At 30.0% G+C, this 27210-nt stretch overlaps 2 protein-coding genes across 2 annotated transcripts; one reads left to right on the forward strand and one right to left on the reverse strand.

Annotated features, from left to right (window-relative positions):
* Positions 1-765: 765 nt before the first annotated feature.
* Positions 766-4299, reverse strand: LOC127278498 (uncharacterized). The gene has a single exon (XM_051300231.1). It carries the CDS (start codon positions 4297-4299, stop codon positions 766-768), a length of 3534 nt encoding a protein of 1177 aa, XP_051156188.1.
* Positions 4300-7104: 2805 nt separating this feature from the next.
* On the forward strand, positions 7105-11316 carry LOC127278499 (putative mediator of RNA polymerase II transcription subunit 29). The gene is made up of 5 exons (XM_051300232.1): positions 7105-7369; positions 9731-9823; positions 9900-9956; positions 10614-10799; positions 11074-11316. Exons 1-5 carry the CDS (start codon positions 7105-7107, stop codon positions 11184-11186), a joined length of 714 nt encoding a protein of 237 aa, XP_051156189.1. The 3' UTR covers positions 11187-11316.
* Positions 11317-27210: the final 15894 nt, after the last annotated feature.

A 27210-nucleotide genomic window follows, 5' to 3' on the forward strand; every position in this document is an offset into this window, starting at 1 on the left:
ACAATAATAAAAAACATCGTACGATTGGTATGAAACCTAAAGATGTCACCGTAGAAGATACAAGAGAACTGATGAGACGTATCCGTAAATTAAGAAAAATTCTAATGAGAAGACAAAAATTTAAAGTTGGAGATAGAGTTCGAGTCAGCAAACATAAAAACATCTTTGAAAAAGGATACACCCCCAACTGGACAACGGAAATATTCACTGTAGATCAAGTAAAACGAACAAAACCAGTTACATACAAACTTTCAGATTATGAAAATCAGCCAATCGAAGGTGGTTTCTACGAAGAAGAACTATTAAAAGTTAAATATCCAGATGTTTACCTCGTCGAGAAAGTCCTTAAAAGCCGTGGCAACAATGTATATGTAAAATGGCTTGGATTTGACAACTCACACAATAGTTGGATAAAAAAATCTGATATGTAATATATATATAAAAATAGTTAAAATAAAGTTAAAATAAAGTTAAAAATAGTTAAAGATAAGTTAAAATAAAGTTAAATATAGTTAAAAAAAGTTAAAAATAGTTAAAGATAAGTTAAAAATAGTTAAAATAAAGTTAAATATAGTTAAAATAAAGTTAAATATAGTTAAAAAAAGTTAAAAATAGTTAAAATAAAGTTAAAAATAGTTAAAATAAAGTTAAAAATGTAACTAGATTAAGGTTCTAATAAATAAACATAATATAAAATGTACAGTATCTTTTATTAAAACACCTTTATCTTCCCAAATCATCATCATCATCATCATTATCATCTATTTACAATTCCATAGCTTCATCGTTAATTTGTCTAATTTTACAATGTCCCCATGCAAGGGTATCTGTACTATTATCTAACAAAAATCTTTTATCATCGTAAGGACTTAAAGCTACTTTTGTTTGTTTTAAAGTTTGAACATTGTGAAGTTTCGATCTGATACAATATTGAGTTCGCGATTGCATTTTAACATTTCGTAAACAATACGTGTAGTCATCAAAGGTAATAGTTTTCTTTACAACTGCGGATTTCACACCTTTTGCTTTTTTAATAAAATCTTGATCTTCCACTCGCACACTGTACATTTTACTCCGCAAGCCAACAAATTCAGTTACAATTTTCCCGCTGCACTCATCTTTCATAAGTCCTAAAATTTTTTTGTTGGCTTGCGGAATATTGTACACATTATTTACTGGATAATCCGAAGTATCGAATTTGTGAATATCTTCTTTCATGTCTCTATAAATATTAGAGCATTTGATTTCATAAATAAGGCTATCGGTGTCGGTGTACAACAGTTTTAAATTTTTTCCATCATACTTTTTTAGCATGTAATCGTAATGAAAGTTGTAAATTAAAGTTTTTGACACATCCAAAACAGTCAAACCAACATAAAGTGGTTTGTTCATCAAAACTTCCATTTTTCTAAGCTCCACAGCAACCAAGTTCTCGTTAAAAATGGCCCTGCTGTGGAAATTAGGTTTCGCAATGAATGCTTCAGCTCCATATCTACCCTGCCACTTTGTCACAAGTTTTATATCAACATGTTTTCGCACGTTCTCCATTGTTTTGCCAAATACCGCGTTGTTCATTAATTTAAACAAGTTTTTTTCAAACTCATTATTAGCATTAGTTCGTTGAGTTGTATTAAAATCAATGTAATTTTTTAACCACATGGCTTGCTGAAATTTTAAAACGCGATGAATTTGAATTAATACTAGGCCGTTGGCTACAGCTTGCTTCAAAGCACGGTAATGGAGAACATGCTTTCGCTTCGGTAGAAGGGTAGTTAGAAGCTTCGGCTCTTTTGACCCTGGTGGCTTTGAGCGTTCAGGACAAAACGGAAAATCACTATGTTTTTCATGAAGTTCTTCCGGATAATCTAAGTCGACTTCCAAAATGTAACCTATTGGCCCATCATCTGGAACGTTAAAATCAAAAGAATTGTCAATATTTTCTTCCCACTCAAAGCCACCATATGGAAGTGATTGAATCATGGCCCAACCATACAAGTTATTTGCGTCAAAGTATACGATGTAAGATGTTTCCTCATTTTCATTATATTCTTCCATGTAAGGATTATTTGCTTTTGCGTACCGATTGGTACATTGACTTATTCCACCTCTAATTCCACGTTCAACAAACATCACCATATCAATGTCTGTGAGGAGTTCCAATTTTATATTCGTATACTTTAACATAGCATCCCATGTTAAACCTGGTGTTGTATAATAATGCGCTGCATCAAGACCGTATGCGAGTAAACACTGATTTCGGAAATTTTCGAAAATATCTGCAAGTAACAGTACATCTGTTTGCATATACAAATACACGTAGTCGCCGAGATTTTGACAATTGAATTCGGTCCACACTTTCTGCGCATGTGCATAATCTTCGTCGGAAACATTTGAATCATTTAACGTACTATAAAATTTTTCTTTTGGTGGTAATTGAGTCTCTTCAAGTTTTTCCCGTGAATCAATATATTCGTAAGGAAAAACTCCTTTACGAGTTAACAATTTAATTTTATCGTTGCTGTAATTAAAAAATACTGAACTTACAATTTTGTATTCATCGAGGTAGGACGCTAATTTGTCCAATGATGATGCCATAAATTTAAATGAATCAATAAAGCGAAATTTTATAACACTATCCTTAATATTTTTTGTAAAACTGATATACTTCTCTTTATTTATGGGAAGCAGATCAACTTTGCCTTCAAATTCCGTAGCAATAGATTCAATTATGAAATGCGCGTCATAACCACTCAGGTTATGAAAAACAACAGGTATAACCTGTGATTCGTGATAATTAATGTTGCACTCTTGATGCGCGGGCCCACGATACTTCCCTGTTAGATGACAGTGGTCTCTTACTTTTACATCCCCATACTTGATTTTCTTTCTACAAATATGACATGTATTTACATTTCTAAAATCAACCAGTTCTTGTCGACTTAGCACTTTCATTGGAATAGGGTTTTTAAATCTCATATTAAGATTATCTGATAAATTCTTTAACTCCTTTGAAAACCACTTTGCAGGATTCTCCTCATCTATTGGAGATGCTTTGTACATGGACAATGAGTCATCAAAACCACACTTCAAGTAGTAACCAATACTGAGCGTTTTATGATTTTGGAAAACCTCAGTATTATTGATCTCTTGTGGTATATCAGCAGGAATTAATAAACTCTCACAATCCGCATAAATAATAAAAGGAACACGCTCCTTGTTCTGGAAATTTTTAAATTCAACAAAATTTTTTCCTTCTTCCGGTAGCCTAATTCTTGTCTCGTTCATTTTTCTACAATTTTCTTCATGGCTTGTAAGCTTTTGTTCATTAAGAAAATAGTGTAAACAGCGATCACATATGTACTTTTTATTTTTCTGCTTTGATAAATCCGAACTTACTAGTCTCGATAAGTCCTTTATCCAGACATAATGGTAGTTGAATGAAATGATAGTTACATTATCAGACTCCCTCTCTTCATCATCAATAAGATTTTCATCTATGTAGTGGTCTTCAATTAGTAACATATTTACATGAGTAAACTTTTTTTGAGATGAAAGATGTAGAGGTGAAACGGTAAACTTTTTATCTCTTTTGCTAAGACCGTATACATTTACTGAAATGTTGTTCAGAGCCTCAAATTTAGAAATATCTTTAAGTGCGACAGGAAATTTAATTCCAGTAAAATTAAGCGTTTCTTCATACTGTCTGTATTTTGAAACGCGGTCAGCATCTCTCAAAGGTGGGTATAAAGCTGATAGTATTGCCCATTTAAAACACTGATTATCTATGTTTTGCACATTAATACAGGCTTTTTTACGTTTTATTGGAAGTGGTAAGTCAATGTAAGAACTTGCGCGCATAGGGTTGTACTTGTTAATGTTAACCTCTAATCTTTGAATCGAATCAAGTTTCCAATTAGAATCTTTCTCTTGGAACTCTTCAATTCTTCTCAAAGTAACTTGTTTAACATTAACATTATACCAGTCATCTAACGGGGTTGTATTTAAGATTTCAGCAGTTTTTGCGGTAAATGTTTTTAAATCAGATATTTCTTCTCTACCATCTATTGAATCTTTTTTGAATTTTGCACCTAACACGGTATATACTTTTATTGGACCAAATTTGTTTAAAGCTTTTTCAATATTAATCTGAAATAAAACAAAAGCATCATCAAGGAACTCATTAATGTCCTTGTAATCTACATTAATGATAGCACTACTTTGTAATCGACCCTCAAAAGCCTCATCAAAATTCACCCACTTTATTCTGTCATTCATTTGCACTCCTGCACCACGCTTCATTAACGCATCAAAATTGCAACGCAAGTATTCAAGCTTTTGGCATAAATTTAGATATCTCGATTTTTGATGTGGGAAAAAATCAAATTTACGCGAAAATGTTCTCATTACATTTTTATAACGTTGACACTTGTTTTGCCATTCAAATGCGTTAACAAATCTATCATCTCCAGTCTTTCCCATAGTGGAGATGAGTTGATTTTCCGCGATTTTTATAAAATTGTCACATTCTTGGCAAACTTCATTGAATTCATTTACCTGAATTCGTTTCCGTGATTTTTTTGGAGAATTAACCTTTGGCATTTTTTTTTACAAACGAAGAATCTTAATTCTAAACCTTAAAACGTATAACGAAAACCCTAAGACTAAGAAAAAAAGAGATACAATATATACACTTAAACCTAAAACAAAAGAACAAACCTGAAACAAAAGAACAAACCTGAAACAAAAGAACAAACCTGAAACAGAAGAAAATCTGAAACAAAAAAAATAAGAAAAAAAAACTGAAACAGACAAAATAAAACAGAAGAAAAAAACTGAAATAAAAGTATTAAAAAGTGTGGAAAAATCTTCTTGAACTGCTACTCTTCTCTATAGACGATCTATGCTGTACCTGTGAACACAAGATAATGCTGCTGGTGGCTTGCGCTGCCCGCCTTATACCCTGTTCCCCACTATGGCGCACCCCACCTCAACCGCTCCCCACTATGGCGCACCCCACCTCAGCCGCTCCCCACTACCTAACAGCCGCGCGCAACTAAACACACCCATCCCTGCGCGCTCCGCTGACAGGCGCGTAAAGCCTGGGGATTCCCCGAACTAACTGAATGAAATGAAGTGTTGATAGATCAGGGTGCAACTACTTCCAAGCAAATTTAAATAAAGACGCCATCATTGGCGCTAAAATTTAAAACGCCCCACTTCCAATACACCTTTTTAAGTTTATAATTTTTAAGTGAGGCCATCTATTGACGGCAACAGGTAATAATTCGGTAGGTAAAATTTGCGAGATATTTAAAAATTATACAAATTCCAAGCAATTTTAAATTGGCTGCCAAAATAAAGTGGTGCCATATACCGGTGACAATGAGAATTAAGACGGCCGGTATAAAAGAACACAATATTGCAAGGCAGGTAAAAATGGTTGAGAAAAAAATTACCAAATTCGAAGCAATTTTAAATTGGCCGCCAAAAAAAAGTGGCGCCATCTAGCGGTGGCAACGAGAATTAAAACGATCGGTAAAGAAGAACACAGTATTGCAACGCAGGTAAAAATGTGTGAGAAAAAAAAATTACCACATTGCAAGCCAGTTTAAATTGGCCGCCAAAATAAAGTGGCGCCATCTAGCGGTGAAAATTAGAACTACACCACATTGCAACGCAGGTAAAAATGTGTGAGAAAAAAAATTACCACATTGCAAGCCAGTTTAAATTGGCCGCCAAAATAAAGTGGCGCCATCTAGCGGTGAAAATTAGAACTACACCACATTGCAACGCAGGTAAAAAATGTCGGTAAAACAGATTCCTACTTTACCGACCTCGGTCGGTAACTGCGCTAGAACCCGTGTTGCTATACTACTAAATTTGTTAATAATTTCTTTCAATAAACTTCAAAAATCTCGAAAAATATAAATTTAAACATCTCTCACAATTTTAATTATTTTTTATTGACGATTTTTGCATAAGTTTTTTTCATAATTCTGAACAATCAGGCGCGTGGATTTTAAAAAATGTAAATTTTTTTAAAAAATGAAAAATTTAAAAAAAAAAAAATTGTAAAATAGTTAAAAATTTTTTTTTTTTCACAGTGGAATACGATTTTAGGTTGTAAAAAAATGTCACAAAAAAATTATTACCCCTAAAAATATTCAATTTGAATTTTTTTTAGTTTTAGTGTTAATTCCTTAAAAAACAACTCCTTCCACAATTTTCGTTATTTTTCATTGTCAAATTTTTTATACGATTTTTTCATGATTATGAACAATCAATCGCATGGATTTTAAAAAATTTTAATTTTTTCAAAAAATAAATGTTCTAAAATGGCCAAAAAATTTTTTTTTCAATTTTAATAATATATATTAATATATTAATTTTGGGTCCTAAATTATGAAAGAAAAAAAATTGACACCCTTTAACAATAATAATTTTAATAGGCTGAAATTTCACCAGTGCCTCTCATTAAAAGAAAATTTCTTCGATTCAAAGAAAGTTTTTTTGATGGAAAAAAATTTGTGTATTAAATCAAAGAAATTTCTGCATTGTCATATGGTCAAAGAAACATTTCTTTGAATTTAAGGCCATGTGGGAAAGTCCCACGTGACGAAGATACATTAGATCACTATTTATTGCTTTATTTTTATTATTTTTCCGTAAAATTATAGTTAATGAGGAGGACAGCGCAATTAATTGAACCCTTCTCTATCATCCCTCAAAATTTCAGCTAAAAATTTATTTTTATTTCCAAGGATACTTGGAAGTACCAAAAAGTGTATTCTTCTCAAATGGCCAAATTTCTATGAAACGAAAATAATTTTTTTAACAAAGATGAGTTGTTTGAAAAAAAATTTATTTATATTAAATAAAAATTTGTCAAAGAAATTGATTTTTTGAATTAAAGAAATCTTTATTCTGGAGGTATGTTAAAAAAATATCTGGGATGTATCATCCACAATTAATGCCTTCTTGGGATATTATTAAAAAAATTATACAAAAAATATATTTATTTCCTCAAAACAATCATATGTACAGGAATTGTTAAAACAGTGGAAATTGCTTGGTATTTCTGACAATTACAATGAAATATTGTGGATGTCACTGGGATTGCCTTTAGCGTCACTCTCACATTTCCAAGATGGATTAACGATTATTCAAAGTGAAGCTGACAAAGTTGCTCATGAAGTTCCACTTGTTAACAATTACATGACGTATTTAAGGAGAAAATGGATACCATTATCAGAATCTGTGAACTCATTTTATTGTACTGAACGAATGGATCCGTTTGCAGAAACGCTTTTTAATACACTAATTGCATCATTCCTGCAAGTGTCGGACCCAACAATCATGAAGTACATCAGTGAGTTTAAACATTGACCACATTGACTAAACCAGGATTGTTGCGCTTTTCCATTATGAAAATCCCCTAACTTTTCCAGGCCAAATAATGATATTTTTCCAAGTTTTTTAGAAATTATTTTTCATAAAAAAAGAAAAAAAATTCATAGAAAAATATTAGAAGTAATATTTATTAATTATTTTTCATTTGGTCATCCAAAAAATGGCTTGCATTTCTGAAATCATTACATTACATTTTTTTGATCCATTAATAAAAATTTTTTTTTCATTAATTCATTAGTAAAATTTAACCAACTAATAGAAAAAAGTCAATCACTGATACAAATTAGTTAAAAATTGAACATTTCTCAGGTTTCAGAAACAAATTCCCTGACTTTTCTAGGTTTTTTCAAGGTTAAAAAAATGAAATTAAATATTTCTGTAATATTGAAATTAAAATAGAGGTGTGCGTTTAATCAACCCAAAAGAGTTATATATCTTTCGATTATTCTAACATAAGAGTTCCAATAATTCAGATAAATACAATTGAATAAATTGAAGATATCTGTAACTATAGCCGAGAAATTTTTTTTTTATTTTTCAAGTTTTATAAAGTAAAATAAATGAAATTCCAGGAATTCACAAAAATTTCCTGTTTTTGTCAGAATTTTTTACGAATTCCAATTGTCATTTTCAATCTTTCATAAAAATTTGAATAAGTTCAAAAATAATTAACGTTTTTTCATGTTCTTAGGTTTATATTTTAAAGGTACTCTTTATACAGAATGAGAAACATTAACAGGTAACTTTTTCTTGAAAAATACAAGTTGTCAAAATTATACTAAAAAATTTAAAAATTTGGAAAAATTTTTTTATGTTGATAGCAATTTTGTAAAATATATAAAACTTGATATTATTTGGATTTATTTAAGAAAAATACATAAAGTAAATTTATTAGAATTTTAAAAATCATTTTACTGATAAAATAATTCTAAGAACGTGAAGAAGCGTTTATTATTTTAGAACTTAATCAAATTCTTATGCAACATTGAAAATGACACTTTTTTTAGAAATATCTAAATAAAATTTTGACAAAATGATTTTTTTAAGTTTTATTCTTCCGATTAACTTTAAAAAAAATTAACAAAAAATTGTTAGTTTCCATGAATTTTATATTTTAAGATGTTTTACATTCATAAAAAATGGATGATCCCTCATATTTTAATTGGTTGTGTATTTATAAAGAATAAATTGGAAATTTGTCAATGATTAATAAAATAATTAGATATTTATACGAAAAATATATGTGTAAAATTAACCTTGAAATTTCTGAAACTAGTCCTGGAAAACCTGAAAATGTCATTGAATTTTAAAATCAGATTTTTGTACCAACCCTGATTACAACATAGCGTAATTTTATTTTTTATTTTTACAAGTACTCGATAAGCTGATTAAGAAAGAAGATCAGAAGCTAGAGAGAGTAATTAATGGGGAAAAAAATTGAGACAAAGTAGGAATTCGCGTTGGAGCATGGACAAAGATTTCATTAAAAATCAACAAGAGAAACTTACAGTAAACAAGTAAAAAAAATTGTTAATCAATAATTATCGGATTGATGACGATTAAAACTAAGCTACTGATTTATATGAGCCCTAAGAGCAACCGGATATTCAGGATATCCTGTGGACGTCGTAGGGATACCCGGAAATTAGGATATCCATAGGATGTCCCACGAATATCCGTGGATATCCTGAAGACATCCTAAAGATATTCTAATTTCCGGATATGAATATGACATTCGTAGGATATCCTAGAACATCCATTGTTGTTAGGGAGTATTTTATTATCAGTTTTATTATTTATTTCATTAACTAAGAGAAACATTTTTATAACTAGTGTGAATTAGTAGCGCAGTGTCACTAATGAATTTAATAATCTTTTATTGATTTAAATTTAGAAGTGATAGTTAGCGCACAAATTTTTTAAAATATTTTAGAACTTTTTATATAAAAAATAATAAATATTTATAAATTCAAATTTAGATTGTCTTTGAAAGGATTCTTACAAACTGTAATTAATTCTAATCGACGCTTAGCTTATGACAATATATTATATCAAATGTGTACGTAAGAAAACAAAATTAAATTTAGTAATATGTATATTTTTATTATTATTACCTATATACATATGTAATTATATGTAAAAAATTTTAGACTCAGAAAATGAGAGTGAACTTTTGTTGGAAACCTCTATGATGGAAAAGAACAAAAATACAGAAGGTCATAAAAAATTCGCATATAAAAACTCAAAAAACATTAATGGAACTAAAGTAAACCGATTAGCACAACTTGATAATAAATTAACAACTCCATATTTTTTCTAGAAACTGTATCTGATAAATTGCGCAGGGACGTGGGTCGGGGCGTAACGCCGCAGCCAGATAACTCGAATCAAAATTCAAATCTTTCTACACCAGGTAATAAAAATTCAGATCGATAATTTTTTAAGCAATTTTTTTAAAATAAGATAATGAAAATCTGATTAAATTATAGATTTTCACGAATTTCTGTTCAATGAACATGGCCTTGAAGAGGAGTTCCTTTCGAAAGGTAATGTATACATCATGTGGAAATTAAAAATTATTTGTGCATTTCAAAATTTAACATTAAAATAATAATTTTTTATAGAGTCATCTTTCTTAATTGATGGTTTTCTTGGCATTGAATTAGATTTAACAGGTATTTTATATAAATATAGCCTCTGAATATAAAAACAATAAAATTAAAATAAAATTTAAATAATAATATTAAAAATAATATATAAACAATAAAAATAAAATACAAAATAATAATAATAAACCAATAATAATAATAACACAAGTACATAAAAAATTTTTTTAGCCGAGATACCACACTACTATATTTTCATGTATTTTTCCACTGAATTAAAATCTGCTGTGAAAATTTTCAAATTGACTCAAATTTTTGAGACAATGTCAAAAACTGCCCAAGAAAAATATGAAACAAAAAAAAATATGTTTCGCCTTTATTTCGTGTTTCTGAGTAGTTTTTCGAAATTATCTGTAAAATTGGACACAATCTGACAATTCTGTTTTGAATTTTAATTCAAGGGAAAACACAAAAATATATTAGTCTATTTTTTTGGCCAAACAAATTTTTTTTAGATCAATAAAACTTTATAAAATGGGGGTTCTATAATTTCTTTCTTAAAAAAATAATACTTACATATTTGGACAAATATTTCAGAGGAAACAAGATTAACGACAATCGGCACTAACGAGAGCAGCCAAAAACATTGCGAAAATAACGATAACAGCGAAATTGAGAAAAACAACGAAAACAATCACGATATAAATAAGTGTAATAATAACAGAGAGGCAGAATCAAAATTAAATGTAGAAAGTGAGAAGGAGAACAGCCAAGAAATTTCAGGTGATTTGTATGGTGATTTGTATAAATGTATAAAAATTACAATATTAAAGTGTGAAACGCACAGTAAAAACCTGTGACTCAAAATGATCCGCATGCGGTTCATTTTGATACGCAGCAAAAATGAGCCAGTTAGGTGGCGCCATTAGCCCATGTTTGTTGCGTATCAAAATGAGCCTCATGCGTATCATTTTGAATCGCAGCTTTTTACAGTGAAGATACAAATAATTCAGTAACTAAAATTTAACTAAAATACTTACTTGAATTATTAATTTAGATAAAACAACACCGGGAACGAGCGGCACCAACGAGGAAAACAGAAAGAAGTCCGAAAAAAGGGAAATGTTAAGTCCAACGCAGGGGCAAAAAACACACCTGAAAATAAAATGAAAAAAAGAGGTCGACCATTCTCGAAGTCCAACAGCGTCAAGCCGTCAGAAAAAGGGAAAATGACAAAAACACGATCGATAAAAAAAGTAAAAAAAGATAAACAGGATCAAGCACCTCCCCCAAAACGGAGACGTAGAACAAAAAAGAATTAAATTTTGTTGATTCCCAGCATTATTTAAGAACTAATTATATTGGCTACTTGTTCAGTGATTACAGACATTTTTTATTATGGATTTTTCCGTCTGTTCCTAATTAATACTTCACTACTTTTGTAAGCTACAATAATTAATAAAAATAAAATGATATACATTCCTGTCAACCAAAAATTAATTTTAATAATTTCCAAAATTTTATATTACTCATTTATTGAGTTACGTTAATTCATTTATTCAAACTATTAAATTGGTCAGGTAACACTATTTATAATTTATAAAAACTGAGTTTAACTTCCTGTTCATTAATTAAATAACACAATTACTATAAATAAAAAAAATGGTATGTTGAAATAAAAAATTGATTTAATTTTGGGGAATTCCTTCGTGAAGAATCGATCACTGTTGAGGAAGACATTAATTTAATTTTAAACAGTTTCTTTACATAGAATTAGTCTGTGGGTATAGAAAAATACTTGAATTAAATTTTGGAGAGTTTATGAGTGTAGAGTCAAAGTGTAAAAACATAAAAAGTGGATCAAAAAATTTTAGTTTTTATTCAAGATTGGAGAATCCTTTCGTGTAGAATCAGTCAGTGGAGAATAAAAAAAATTGAATTAAGTTTTGGAGAGCTTACTCGTGTAGTCGATTTCTGGAGAGATAAAAAGAGGAACTAAAAATTTAAGATTTTATTAAAGATTGGCCAATCCTTACGTGTAGAATCAGTCGATGGAGAGTAAAAAAAATTCAAATAGGTTTTGGAGAGGTTTATTCGTGTAGAATCGATGTTTGAAAAGATAAGAAAAGGATCACAAAATTTTAGTTTTTATTCAAGATTGGAGAATCATTTCGTGTAGAATCAGTCAGTGGAAAGTAAAAAAAATTCAAGTAAATTTTGGAGAGTTTGCTCGTGTAGAGTCGATTTGTGGAGAGATAAAAAGTGGATCAAAAAATTTTAGTTTTTATTCAAGATTGGAGAATCCTTTCGTGTAGAATCAATCAGTGGAGAATAAAAAAAATTGAATTAAGTTTTGGAGAGTTTAATCGTGTAGAGTCGATTTGTGGAGAGATAAAAGTAGAATTAAAACTTTAAGTTTTTATTCAAGATTGGAGAATCCTTTCGTGTAGAATCAGTTAGTGCATTATAAAAAAAATTGAATTAAGTTTTGGAGAGTTTGCTCGTGTAGAGTCGATTTGTGGAGAGATAAAAAGTGGATCAAAAAATTTTCGTTTTCATTCAAGATTGGAGAATCCTTTTGTGTAGAATCAGTCAGTGGAGAATAAAAAAAATTGAATTAAGTTTTGGAGAGTTTACTCATGTAGAGTCGATTTGTGGAGAGAAAAAAAGTTGGAACTAGAACTTTAAATTTTTATTCAAGATTGGTGAATCCTTTCGTGTAGAATCAGTCAATGGAGAGTAAAAAAAATTGAAATAAATTTTGGAGAGTTTATTCGTGTAGAGTCGATTTATGGAGTGATAAAAAGTGTATCAAAAAATTTTCGTTTTTATTCACGATTGGAGAATCATTTCGTATAGAATCAGTCAGTGGAAAGTAAAAAAAATTCAAGTTAATTTTGGAGAGTTTGCTCGTGTAGAGTCGATTTGTGGAGAGATAAAAAGTGGATCAAAAAATTTTAGTTTTTATTCAAGATTGGAGAATCCTTTCGTGTAGAATCAGTCAGTGGAGAATAAAAAAAATTGAATTAAGTTTTGGAGAGTTTAATCGTGTAGAGTCGATTTGTGGAGAGATAAAAGTAGAATTAAAACTTTAAGTTTTTATTCAAGATTGGAGAATCCTTTCGTGTAGAATCAGTTAGTGCATTATAAAAAAAATTGAATTAAGTTTTGGAGAGTTTATTCGTGTAGAATCGATGTTTGAAGAGATAAAAAATGGATCAAAAAATTTTCGTTTTTATTCAAGATTGGAGAATCATTTCGTGTAGAATCAGTCAGTGGAAAGTAAAAAAAATTCAAGTAAATTTTGGAGAGTTTGCTCGTGTAGAGTCGATTTGTGGAGAGATAAAAAGTAGATCAAAAAATTTTAGTTTTTATTCAAGATTGGAGAATCCTTTCGTGTAGAATCAGTCAGTGGAAAATTAAAAAAAATTGAATTAAGTTTTGGAGAGTTTAATCGTGTAGAGTCGATTTGTGGAGAGATAAAAGTGGAATTAAAACTTTAAGTTTTTATTCAAGATTGGAGAATCCTTTCGTGTAGAATCAGTCAGTGGAGAGTAAAAAAAATTGAATTAAGTTTTGGAGAGTTTATTCGTGTAGAATCGATTTGTGGAGAGATAAAAAATGGATCAAATAATTTTCGTTTTTATTCAAGATTCGAGAATCATTTCGTGTAGAATCAGTCAGTGGAGAATAAAAAAAATTGAATTAAGTTTTGGAGAGTTTATTCGTGTACAGTTGATTTGTGGAGAGATAAAAAGTGGAACTAAAACTTCAAGTTTTTATTAAAGATTGGCGAATCCTATCGTGTAGAATCAGTCAGTGGAGAGTACAAAAAATTGAAATAGATTTTGGCGAGTTTATTCGTGTAGAATCGATGTTTGAAGAGATAAAAAATGGATGAAAAAATTTTTGTTTTTATTCAAGATTGAAGAATCCTTTCGTGTAGAATCAGTCGGTGAAGAGTAAAAAAAATGGAATTAAGTTTTGGAGAGTTTAATCGTGTAGAGTCGATTTGTGGAGAGATAAAAGTGGAATTAAAACTTTAAGTTTTTATTCAAGATTGGAGAATCCTTTCGTGTAGAATCAGTCGGTGAAGAGTAAAAAAAATGGAATTAAGTTTTGGAGAGTTTATTCGTGTAGAATCGATTTGTGGAGAGATAAAAAATGGATCAAATAATTTTCGTTTTTATTCAAGATTGGAGAATCATTTCATGTAGAATCAGTCAGTGGAGAATAAAAAAATTGAATTAAGTTTTGGAGAGTTTACTCATGTAGAGTCGATTTGTGGAGAGATAAAAAGTTGGAACTAGAACTTTAAATTTTTATTCAAGATTGGTGAATCCTTTCGTGTAGAATCAGTCAATGGAGAGTAAAAAAAATTGAAATAAATTTTGGAGAGTTTACTCATGTAGAGTCGATTTGTGGAGAGATAAAAGTGGATCAAAAAATTTTCGTTTTTATTCAAGATTGGAGAATCATTTCGTGTAGAATCAGTCAGTGGAAAGTAAAAAAAATTCAAATAAATTTTGGAGAGTTTGCTCGTGTAGAGTCGATTTGTGGAGAGATAAAAAGTGGATCAAAAAATTTTAGTTTTTATTCAAGATTGGAGAATCCTTTCGTGTAGAATCAGTCAGTGGAGAATAAAAAAAATTGAATTAAGTCTTGGAGAGTTTATTCGTGTACAGTCGATTTATGGAGAGATAAAAAGTGGAACTAAAACTTCAAGTTTTTATTGAAGATTGGCGAATCCTATCGTGTAGAATCAGTCAGTGGAGAGTAAAAAAAATTGAAATACATTTTGGCGAGTTTATTCGTGTAGAATCGATGTTTGAAGAGATAAAAAATGGATGAAAAATTTTTTTTTTTATTCAAGATTGGAGAATCCTTTCGTGTAGAATCAGTCAGTGGAGAGTAAAAAAAATTGAATTAAGTTTTGGAGAGTTTATTCGTGTAGAATCGATTTGTGGAGAGATAAAAAATGGATCAAATAATTTTCGTTTTTATTCAAGATTGGAGAATCATTTCGTGTAGAATCAGTCGGTGAAGAGTTAAAAAAATGGAATTAAGTTTTGGAGAGTTTAATCGTGTAGAGTCGATTTGTGGAGAGATAAAAGTGGAATTAAAACTTTAAGTTTTTATTCAAGATTGGAGAATCATTTCCTGTAGAATCAGTCAGTGGAGAGTAAAAAAAATTGAAATAGATTTTGGCGAGTTTATTCGTGTAGAATCGATGTTTGAAGAGATAAAAAATGGATGCAAAAATTTTTGTTTTTATTCAAGATTGAAGAATCCTTTCGTGTAGAATCAGTCGGTGAAGAGTAAAAAAAATGGAATTAAGTTTTGGAGAGTTTAATCGTGTAGAGTCGATTTGTAAAGAGATAAAAGTGTAATTAAAACTTTAAGTTTTTATTCAAGATTGGAGAATCCTCTCGTGTAGAATCAGTCAGTGGAAAATAAAAAAAATTGAATTAAGTTTTGGAGAGTTTATTCGTGTAGAATCGATTTGTGGAGAGATAAAAAGTGGATCAAAAAATTTTCGTTTTCATTCAAGATTGGAGAATCCTTTTGTGTAGAATCAGTCAGTGGAGAATAAAAAAAATTGAATTAAGTTTTGGAGAGTTTACTCATGTAGAGTCGATTTGTGGAGAGATAAAAAGTTGGAACTAGAACTTTAAATTTTTATTCAAGATTGGTGAATCCTTTCGTGTAGAATCAGTCAATGGAGAGTAAAAAAAATTGAAATAAATTTTGGAGAGTTTATTCGTGTAGAGTCGATTTCTGGAGAGATAAAAAATGGATCAAATAATTTTCGTTTTTATTCAAGATTCGAGAATCATTTCGTGTAGAATCAGTCAGTGGAGAATAAAAAAAATTGAATTAAGTTTTGGAGAGTTTATTCGTGTACAGTTGATTTGTGGAGAGATAAAAAGTGGAACTAAAACTTCAAGTTTTTATTAAAGATTGGCGAATCCTATCGTGTAGAATCAGTCAGTGGAGAGTACAAAAAATTGAAATAGATTTTGGCGAGTTTATTCGTGTAGAATCGATGTTTGAAGAGATAAAAAATGGATGAAAAAATTTTTGTTTTTATTCTAGATTGAAGAATCCTTTCGTGTAGAATCAGTCGGTGAAGAGTAAAAAAATGGAATTAAGTTTTGGAGAGTTTAATCGTGTAGAGTCGATTTGTGGAGAGATAAAAGTGGAATTAAAACTTTAAGTTTTTATTCAAGATTGGAGAATCCTTTCGTGTAGAATCTGTCGGTGAAGAGTAAAAAAAATGGAATTAAGTTTTGGAGAGTTTATTCGTGTAGAATCGATTTGTGGAGAGATAAAAAATGGATCAAATAATTTTCGTTTTTATTCGAGATTGGAGAATCCTTTCGTGTAGAATCAGTCAGTGGAGAATAAAAAAAATTGAATTAAGTTTTGGAGAGTTTAATCGTGTAGAGTCGATTTGTGGAGAGATAAAAGTGGAATTAAAACTTTAAGTTTTTATTCAAGATTGGAGAATCCTTTCGTGTAGAATCAGTCAGTGGAGAGTAAAAAAAATTGAATTAAGTTTTGGAGAGTTTATTCGTGTAGAATCGATTTGTGGAGAGATAAAAAATGGATCAAATAATTTTCGTTTTTATTCAAGATTGGAGAATCATTTCGTGTAGAATCAGTCGGTGAAGAGTAAAAAAAATGGAATTAAGTTTTGGAGAGTTTAATCGTGTAGAGTCGATTTGTGGAGAGATAAAAGTGGAATTAAAACTTTAAGTTTTTATTCAAGATTGGAGAATCATTTCGTGTAGAATCAGTCAGTGGAGAGTAAAAAAAATTGAAATAGATTTTGGCGAGTTTATTCGTGTAGAATCGATGTTTGAAGAGATAAAAAATGGATGCAAAAATTTTTGTTTTTATTCAAGATTGAAGAATCCTTTCGTGTAGAATCAGTCGGTGAAGAGTAAAAAAAATGGAATTAAGTTTTGGAGAGTTTAATCGTGTAGAGTCGATTTGTGGAGAGATAAAAATTGGATCAAATAATTTTCGTTTTTATTCAAGATTGGAGAATCATTTCGTGTAGAATCAGTCAGTGGAGAATAAAAAAAATTGAATTAAGTTTTGGAGAGTTTATTCGTGTAGAATCGATTTGTGGAGAGATAAAAAATGGATCAAATAATTTTCGTTTTTATTCAAGATTGGAGAATCATTTCGTGTAGAATCAGTCAGTGGAGAGTAAAAAAAATTGAAATACATTTTGGCGAGTTTATTCGTGTAGAATCGATGTTTGAAGAGATAAAAAATGGATGAAAAATTTTTTTTTTTATTCAAGATTGGAGAATCCTTTCGTGTAGAATCAGTCAGTGGAGAGTAAAAAAAATTGAATTAAGTTTTGGAGAGTTTATTCGTGTAGAATCGATTTGTGGAGAGATAAAAAATGGATGAAAAAATTTTTGTTTTTATTCAAGATTGAAGAATCCTTTCGTGTAGAATCAGTCGGTGAAGAGTAAAAAAAATGGAATTAAGTTTTGGAGAGTTTAATCGTGTAGAGTCGATTTGTGGAGAGATAAAAGTGGAATTAAAACTTTAAGTTTTTATTCAAGATTGGAGAATCCTTTCGTGTAGAATCAGTCGGTGAAGAGTAAAAAAAATGGAATTAAGTTTTGGAGAGTTTATTCGTGTAGAATCGATTTGTGGAGAGATAAAAAATGGATCAAATAATTTTCGTTTTTATTCAAGATTGGAGAATCATTTCATGTAGAATCAGTCAGTGGAGAATAAAAAAATTGAATTAAGTTTTGGAGAGTTTACTCATGTAGAGTCGATTTGTGGAGAGATAAAAAGTTGGAACTAGAACTTTAAATTTTTATTCAAGATTGGTGAATCCTTTCGTGTAGAATCAGTCAATGGAGAGTAAAAAAAATTGAAATAAATTTTGGAGAGTTTACTCATGTAGAGTCGATTTGTGGAGAGATAAAAGTGGATCAAAAAATTTTCGTTTTTATTCAAGATTGGAGAATCATTTCGTGTAGAATCAGTCAGTGGAAAGTAAAAAAAATTCAAATAAATTTTGGAGAGTTTGCTCGTGTAGAGTCGATTTGTGGAGAGATAAAAAGTGGATCAAAAAATTTTAGTTTTTATTCAAGATTGGAGAATCCTTTCGTGTAGAATCAGTCAGTGGAGAATAAAAAAAATTGAATTAAGTCTTGGAGAGTTTATTCGTGTACAGTCGATTTATGGAGAGATAAAAAGTGGAACTAAAACTTCAAGCTTTTTTGAAGATTGGCGAATCCTATCGTGTAGAATCAGTCAGTGGAGAGTAAAAAAAATTGAAATACATTTTGGCGAGTTTATTCGTGTAGAATCGATGTTTGAAGAGATAAAAAATGGATGAAAAATTTTTTTTTTTATTCAAGATTGGAGAATCCTTTCGTGTAGAATCAGTCAGTGGAGAGTAAAAAAAATTGAATTAAGTTTTGGAGAGTTTATTCGTGTAGAATCGATTTGTGGAGAGATAAAAAATGGATCAAATAATTTTCGTTTTTATTCAAGATTGGAGAATCATTTCGTGTAGAATCAGTCGGTGAAGAGTTAAAAAAATGGAATTAAGTTTTGGAGAGTTTAATCGTGTAGAGTCGATTTGTGGAGAGATAAAAGTGGAATTAAAACTTTAAGTTTTTATTCAAGATTGGAGAATCATTTCCTGTAGAATCAGTCAGTGGAGAGTAAAAAAAATTGAAATAGATTTTGGCGAGTTTATTCGTGTAGAATCGATGTTTGAAGAGATAAAAAATGGATGCAAAAATTTTTGTTTTTATTCAAGATTGAAGAATCCTTTCGTGTAGAATCAGTCGGTGAAGAGTAAAAAAAATGGAATTAAGTTTTGGAGAGTTTAATCGTGTAGAGTCGATTTGTAAAGAGATAAAAGTGTAATTAAAACTTTAAGTTTTTATTCAAGATTGGAGAATCCTTTCGTGTAGAATCAGTCAGTGGAAAATAAAAAAAATTGAATTAAGTTTTGGAGAGTTTATTCGTGTAGAATCGATTTGTGGAGAGATAAAAAGTGGATCAAAAAATTTTCGTTTTCATTCAAGATTGGAGAATCCTTTTGTGTAGAATCAGTCAGTGGAGAATAAAAAAAATTGAATTAAGTTTTGGAGAGTTTACTCATGTAGAGTCGATTTGTGGAGAGATAAAAAGTTGGAACTAGAACTTTAAATTTTTATTCAAGATTGGTGAATCCTTTCGTGTAGAATCAGTCAATGGAGAGTAAAAAAAATTGAAATAAATTTTGGAGAGTTTATTCGTGTAGAGTCGATTTCTGGAGAGATAAAAAATGGATCAAATAATTTTCGTTTTTATTCAAGATTCGAGAATCATTTCGTGTAGAATCAGTCAGTGGAGAATAAAAAAAATTGAATTAAGTTTTGGAGAGTTTATTCGTGTACAGTTGATTTGTGGAGAGATAAAAAGTGGAACTAAAACTTCAAGTTTTTATTAAAGATTGGCGAATCCTATCGTGTAGAATCAGTCAGTGGAGAGTACAAAAAATTGAAATAGATTTTGGCGAGTTTATTCGTGTAGAATCGATGTTTGAAGAGATAAAAAATGGATGAAAAAATTTTTGTTTTTATTCTAGATTGAAGAATCCTTTCGTGTAGAATCAGTCGGTGAAGAGTAAAAAAATGGAATTAAGTTTTGGAGAGTTTAATCGTGTAGAGTCGATTTGTGGAGAGATAAAAGTGGAATTAAAACTTTAAGTTTTTATTCAAGATTGGAGAATCCTTTCGTGTAGAATCTGTCGGTGAAGAGTAAAAAAAATGGAATTAAGTTTTGGAGAGTTTATTCGTGTAGAATCGATTTGTGGAGAGATAAAAAATGGATCAAATAATTTTCGTTTTTATTCGAGATTGGAGAATCCTTTCGTGTAGAATCAGTCAGTGGAGAATAAAAAAAATTGAATTAAGTTTTGGAGAGTTTAATCGTGTAGAGTCGATTTGTGGAGAGATAAAAGTGGAATTAAAACTTTAAGTTTTTATTCAAGATTGGAGAATCCTTTCGTGTAGAATCAGTCAGTGGAGAGTAAAAAAAATTGAATTAAGTTTTGGAGAGTTTATTCGTGTAGAATCGATTTGTGGAGAGATAAAAAATGGATCAAATAATTTTCGTTTTTATTCAAGATTGGAGAATCATTTCGTGTAGAATCAGTCGGTGAAGAGTAAAAAAAATGGAATTAAGTTTTGGAGAGTTTAATCGTGTAGAGTCGATTTGTGGAGAGATAAAAGTGGAATTAAAACTTTAAGTTTTTATTCAAGATTGGAGAATCATTTCGTGTAGAATCAGTCAGTGGAGAGTAAAAAAAATTGAAATAGATTTTGGCGAGTTTATTCGTGTAGAATCGATGTTTGAAGAGATAAAAAATGGATGCAAAAATTTTTGTTTTTATTCAAGATTGAAGAATCCTTTCGTGTAGAATCAGTCGGTGAAGAGTAAAAAAAATGGAATTAAGTTTTGGAGAGTTTAATCGTGTAGAGTCGATTTGTGGAGAGATAAAAATTGGATCAAATAATTTTCGTTTTTATTCAAGATTGGAGAATCATTTCGTGTAGAATCAGTCAGTGGAGAATAAAAAAAATTGAATTAAGTTTTGGAGAGTTTATTCGTGTAGAATCGATTTGTGGAGAGATAAAAAATGGATCAAATAATTTTCGTTTTTATTCAAGATTGGAGAATCATTTCGTGTAGAATCAGTCAGTGGAGAGTAAAAAAAATTGAAATACATTTTGGCGAGTTTATTCGTGTAGAATCGATGTTTGAAGAGATAAAAAATGGATGAAAAATTTTTTTTTTTATTCAAGATTGGAGAATCCTTTCGTGTAGAATCAGTCAGTGGAGAGTAAAAAAAATTGAATTAAGTTTTGGAGAGTTTATTCGTGTAGAATCGATTTGTGGAGAGATAAAAAATGGATCAAATAATTTTCGTTTTTATTCAAGATTGGAGAATCATTTCGTGTAGAATCAGTCGGTGAAGAGTTAAAAAAATGGAATTAAGTTTTGGAGAGTTTAATCGTGTAGAGTCGATTTGTGGAGAGATAAAAGTGGAATTAAAACTTTAAGTTTTTATTCAAGATTGGAGAATCATTTCCTGTAGAATCAGTCAGTGGAGAGTAAAAAAAATTGAAATAGATTTTGGCGAGTTTATTCGTGTAGAATCGATGTTTGAAGAGATAAAAAATGGATGCAAAAATTTTTGTTTTTATTCAAGATTGAAGAATCCTTTCGTGTAGAATCAGTCGGTGAAGAGTAAAAAAAATGGAATTAAGTTTTGGAGAGTTTAATCGTGTAGAGTCGATTTGTGGAGAGATAAAAGTGTAATTAAAACTTTAAGTTTTTATTCAAGATTGGAGAATCCTTTCGTGTAGATTCAGTCAGTGGAAAATAAAAAAAATTGAATTAAGTTTTGGAGAGTTTATTCGTGTAGAATCGATTTGTGGAGAGATAAAAAGTGGATCAAAAAATTTTCGTTTTCATTCAAGATTGGAGAATCCTTTTGTGTAGAATCAGTCAGTGGAGAATAAAAAAAATTGAATTAAGTTTTGGAGAGTTTACTCATGTAGAGTCGATTTGTGGAGAGATAAAAAGTTGGAACTAGAACTTTAAATTTTTATTCAAGATTGGTGAATCCTTTCGTGTAGAATCAGTCAATGGAGAGTAAAAAAAATTGAATTAAATTTTGGAGAGTTTATTCGTGTAGAGTCGATTTCTGGAGAGATAAAAAATGGATCAAATAATTTTCGTTTTTATTCAAGATTCGAGAATCATTTCGTGTAGAATCAGTCAGTGGAGAATAAAAAAAATTGAATTAAGTTTTGGAGAGTTTATTCGTGTACAGTTGATTTGTGGAGAGATAAAAAGTGGAACTAAAACTTCAAGTTTTTATTAAAGATTGGCGAATCCTATCGTGTAGAATCAGTCAGTGGAGAGTACAAAAAATTGAAATAGATTTTGGCGAGTTTATTCGTGTAGAATCGATGTTTGAAGAGATAAAAAATGGATGAAAAAATTTTTGTTTTTATTCAAGATTGAAGAATCCTTTCGTGTAGAATCAGTCGGTGAAGAGTAAAAAAATGGAATTAAGTTTTGGAGAGTTTAATCGTGTAGAGTCGATTTGTGGAGAGATAAAAGTGGAATTAAAACTTTAAGTTTTTATTCAAGATTGGAGAATCCTTTCGTGTAGAATCAGTCGGTGAAGAGTAAAAAAAATGGAATTAAGTTTTGGAGAGTTTATTCGTGTAGAATCGATTTGTGGAGAGATAAAAAATGGATCAAATAATTTTCGTTTTTATTCGAGATTGGAGAATCATTTCATGTAGAATCAGTCAGTGGAGAATAAAAAAAATTGAATTAAGTTTTGGAGAGTTTATTCGTGTACAGTCGATTTGTGGAGAGATAAAAAGTGGAACTAAAACTTCAAGTTTTTATTAAAGATTGGCGAATCCTTTCGTGTAGAATCAGTCAGTGGAGAGTAAAAAAAAATTGAAATAGATTTTGATGAGTTTATTCGTGTAGAATCGATGTTTGAAGAGATAAAAAATGGGTCAAAAAATTTTAGTTTTTATTCAAGATTGGAGAATCCTTTCGTGTAGAATCAGTCAGTGGAGAGTAAAAAAAATTGAATTAAGTTTTCGAGAGTTTATTCGTGTAGAATCGATTTGTGGAGAGATAAAAAATGGATCAAATAATTTTCGTTTTTATTCAAGATTGGAGAATCATTTCATGTAGAATCAGTCAGTGGAGAATAAAAAAAATTGAATTAAGTTTTGGAGAGTTTATTCGTGTACAGTCGATTTGTGGAGAGATAAAAATTGGAAGTAAAACTTCAAGTTTTTATTAAAGATTGGCGAATCCTTTCGTGTAGAATCAGTCAGTGGAGAGTAAAAAAAAATTGAAATAGATTTTGATGAGTTTATTCGTGTAGAATCGATGTTTGAAGAGATAAAAAATGGGTCAAAAAATTTTAGTTTTTATTCAAGATTGGAGAATCCTTTCGTGTAGAATCAGTCAGTGGAGAGTAAAAAAAATTGAATTAAGTTTTCGAGAGTTTATTCGTGTAGAATCGATTTGTGGAGAGATAAAAAATGGATCAAATAATTTTCGTTTTTATTCAAGATTGGAGAATCATTTCGTGTAGAATCAGTCGGTGAAGATTAAAAAAAATGGAATTAAGTTTTGGAGAGTTTAATCGTGTACAGTCGATTTGTGGAGAGATAAAAAGTGGAAGTAAAACTTCAAGTTTTTATTCAAGATTGGAGAATTCTTTCGTGTAGAATCAGTCAGTGGAGAGTAAAAAAAATTGAAATACATTTTGGCGAGTTTATTCGTGTAGAATCGATGTTTGAAGAGATAAAAAATGGATGAAAAAATTTTTTTTTTATTCAAGATTGGAGAATCCTTTCGTGTAGAATCAGTCAGTGGAGAGTAAAAAAAATTGAATTAAGTTTTGGAGAGTTTATTCGTGTAGAATCGATTTGTGGAGAGATAAAAAATGGATGAAAAAATTTTTGTTTTTATTCAAGATTGAAGAATCCTTTCGTGTAGAATCAGTCGGTGAAGAGTAAAAAAAATGGAATTAAGTTTTGGAGAGTTTATTCGTGTAGAATCGATTTGTGGAGAGATAAAAAATGGATCAAATAATTTTCGTTTTTATTCAAGATTGGAGAATCATTTCATGTAGAATCAGTCAGTGGAGAATAAAAAAAATTGAATTAAGTTTTGGAGAGTTTATTCGTGTACAGTCGATTTGTGGAGAGATAAAAAGTGGAAGTAAAACTTCAAGTTTTTATTAAAGATTGGCGAATCCTTTCGTGTAGAATCAGTCAGTGGAGAGTAAAAAAAAATTGAAATAGATTTTGATGAGTTTATTCGTGTAGAATCGATGTTTGAAGAGATAAAAAATGGGTCAAAAAATTTTAGTTTTTATTCAAGATTGGAGAATCCTTTCGTGTAGAATCAGTCAGTGGAGAGTAAAAAAAATGGAATTAAGTTTTCGAGAGTTTATTCGTGTAGAATCGATTTGTGGAGAGATAAAAAATGGATCAAATAATTTTCGTTTTTATTCAAGATTGGAGAATCATTTCGTGTAGAATCAGTCGGTGAAGAGTAAAAAAAATGGAATTAAGTTTTGGAGAGTTTAATCGTGTAGAGTCGATTTGTGGAGAGATAAAAGTGGAATTAAAACTTTAAGTTTTTATTCAAGATTGGAGAATCATTACGTGTAGAATCAGTCAGTGGAGAGTAAAAAAAATTGAAATAGATTTTGGCGAGTTTATTCGTGTAGAATCGATGTTTGAAGAGATAAAAAATGGATGCAAAAATTTTTGTTTTTATTCAAGATTGAAGAATCCTTTCGTGTAGAATCAGTCGGTGAAGAGTAAAAAAAATTGAATTAAGTTTTGGAGAGTTTAATCGTGTAGAGTCGATTTGTGGAGAGATAAAAGTGTAATTAAAACTTTAAGTTTTTATTCAAGATTGGAGAATCCTTTCGTGTAGAATCAGTCAGTGGAAAATAAAAAAAATTGAAATAGATTTTGGCGAGTTTATTCGTGTAGAATCGATGTTTGAAGAGATAAAAAATGGATGCAAAAATTTTTGTTTTTATTCAAGATTGAAGAATCCTTTCGTGTAGAATCAGTCGGTGAAGAGTAAAAAAAATTGAATTAAGTTTTGGAGAGTTTAATCGTGTAGAGTCGATTTGTGGAGAGATAAAAGTGGAATTAAAACTTTAAGTTTTTATTCAAGATTGGAGAATCCTTTCGTGTAGATTCAGTCAGTGGAAAATAAAAAAAATTGAATTAAGTTTTGGAGAGTTTATTCGTGTAGAATCGATTTGTGGAGAGATAAAAAATGGATCAAATAATTTTCGTTTTTATTCAAGATTGGAGAATCATTTCATGTAGAATCAGTCAGTGGAGAATAAAAAAATTGAATTAAGTTTTGGAGATTTTACTCATGTAGAGTCGATTTGTGGAGAGATAAAAAGTTGGAACTAGAACTTTAAATTTTTATTCAAGATTGGTGAATCCTTTCGTGTAGAATCAGTCAATGGAGAGTAAAAAAAATTGAAATAAATTTTGGAGAGTTTACTCATGTAGAGTCGATTTGTGGAGAGATAAAAGTGGATCAAAAAATTTTCGTTTTTATTCAAGATTGGAGAATCATTTCGTGTAGAATCAGTCAGTGGAAAGTAAAAAAAATTCAAATAAATTTTGGAGAGTTTGCTCGTGTAGAGTCGATTTGTGGAGAGATAAAAAGTGGATCAAAAAATTTTAGTTTTTATTCAAGATTGGAGAATCCTTTCGTGTAGAATCAGTCAGTGGAGAATAAAAAAAATTGAATTAAGTTTTGGAGAGTTTATTCGTGTACAGTCGATTTGTGGAGAGATAAAAAGTGGAAGTAAAACTTCAAGTTTTTATTAAAGATTGGCGAATCCTTTCGTGTAGAATCAGTCAGTGGAGAGTAAAAAAAATTGAAATAAATTTTGGAGAGTTTACTCGTGTAGAGTCGATGTTTGAAGAGATAAAAAATGAATGAAAAAATTTTTGTTTTTATTCAAGATTGAAGAATCCTTCCGTGTAGAATCAGTCGGTGAAGAGTAAAAAAAATGGAATTAAGTTTTGGAGAGTTTAATCGTGTAGAGTCGATTTGTGGAGAGATAAAAGTGGAATTAAAACTTTAAGTTTTTATTCAAGATTGGAGAATCCTTTCGTGTAGATTCAGTCAGTGGAAAATAAAAAAAATTGAATTAAGTTTTGGAGAGTTTATTCGTGTAGAATCGATTTGTGGAGAGATAAAAAATGGATCAAATAATTTTCGTTTTTATTCAAGATTGGAGAATCATTTCATGTAGAATCAGTCAGTGGAGAATAAAAAAATTGAATTAAGTTTTGGAGAGTTTACTCATGTAGAGTCGATTTGTGGAGAGATAAAAAGTTGGAACTAGAACTTTAAATTTTTATTCAAGATTGGTGAATCCTTTCGTGTAGAATCAGTCAATGGAGAGTAAAAAAAATTGAAATAAATTTTGGAGAGTTTATTCGTGTAGAGTCGATTTATGGAGTGATAAAAAGTGGATCAAAAAATTTTCGTTTTTATTCAAGATTGGAGAATCATTTCGTGTAGAATCAGTCAGTGGAAAGTAAAAAAAATTCAAATAAATTTTGGAGAGTTTGCTCATGTAGAGTCGATTTGTGGAGAGATAAAAAGTGGATCAAAAAATTTTAGTTTTTATTCAAGATTGGAGAATCCTTTCGTGTAGAATCAGTCAGTGGAGAATAAAAAAAATTGAATTAAGTTTTGGAGAGTTTATTCGTGTACAGTCGATTTGTGGAGAGATAAAAAGTGGAAGTAAAACTTCAAGTTTTTATTAAAGATTGGCGAATCCTTTCGTGTAGAATCAGTCAGTGGAGAGTAAAAAAAATTGAAATAAATTTTGGAGAGTTTACTCGTGTAGAGTCGATTTATGGAGAGATAAAAAGTGGAACTAGAACTTCAAGTTTTTATTGATGATTGGAGAATCCTTTCATGTAGAATCAGTCAGTGGAGAGTAAAAAATAATTGAAATGGGTTTTGGAGAGTTTACTCGTGTAGAGTCGATGTTTGAAGAGATAAAAAATGAATAAAAATTTTTTAGTTTTTGTTGATGATTGGAATAATCCTTTGGTGTAGAATCAGTCAGCGGATAGTAAAAAAATGGAATAAGTTTTGGAGAGTTTATTCATGTAGAGTCAGTGTGTGGAGAGATAAGAAATTGAAATAAAATTTCAAGTTTTTATTTTAGATTGAAGAATCCATTCGTGTAGAATCGGTCAGTAGAGAGTAAAAAAATTGTATCAAGCTTTGGAGAGTTTCTCTGCGTAGAGTCAGTTCGCGTAGGATTCTAACTTTGTAATTTATTTAGTTTTGTATAGTTTTGCTGTGCAGAGGCAGTCTGTGAAGAATCAAATATCTAACCCCTTTTTACTTATTATATTATACAGTAACTCTGTGTAGAGTCCGTCAGGTGAGAGTAAGATTGCGTTTTGAGTATTCATTTGTATAATCTACCATGTAAAATCGGTCTTTGAAGAATTGGAAAAGGTTGAACTGAGTCCCTGCCCTTATGCAAACATAGTAGGATGATGTTATGTGCGATCTTCGCATGGCGCCGTTGGAT

Source organism: Leptopilina boulardi, unplaced genomic scaffold (assembly GCF_019393585.1).
Source record: "Leptopilina boulardi isolate dan_hultmark-lab unplaced genomic scaffold, ZJU_Lbou_2.1 LbouV2_204, whole genome shotgun sequence".
In the NCBI taxonomy this organism is placed as follows: Eukaryota; Metazoa; Arthropoda; class Insecta; order Hymenoptera; family Figitidae; genus Leptopilina; species Leptopilina boulardi.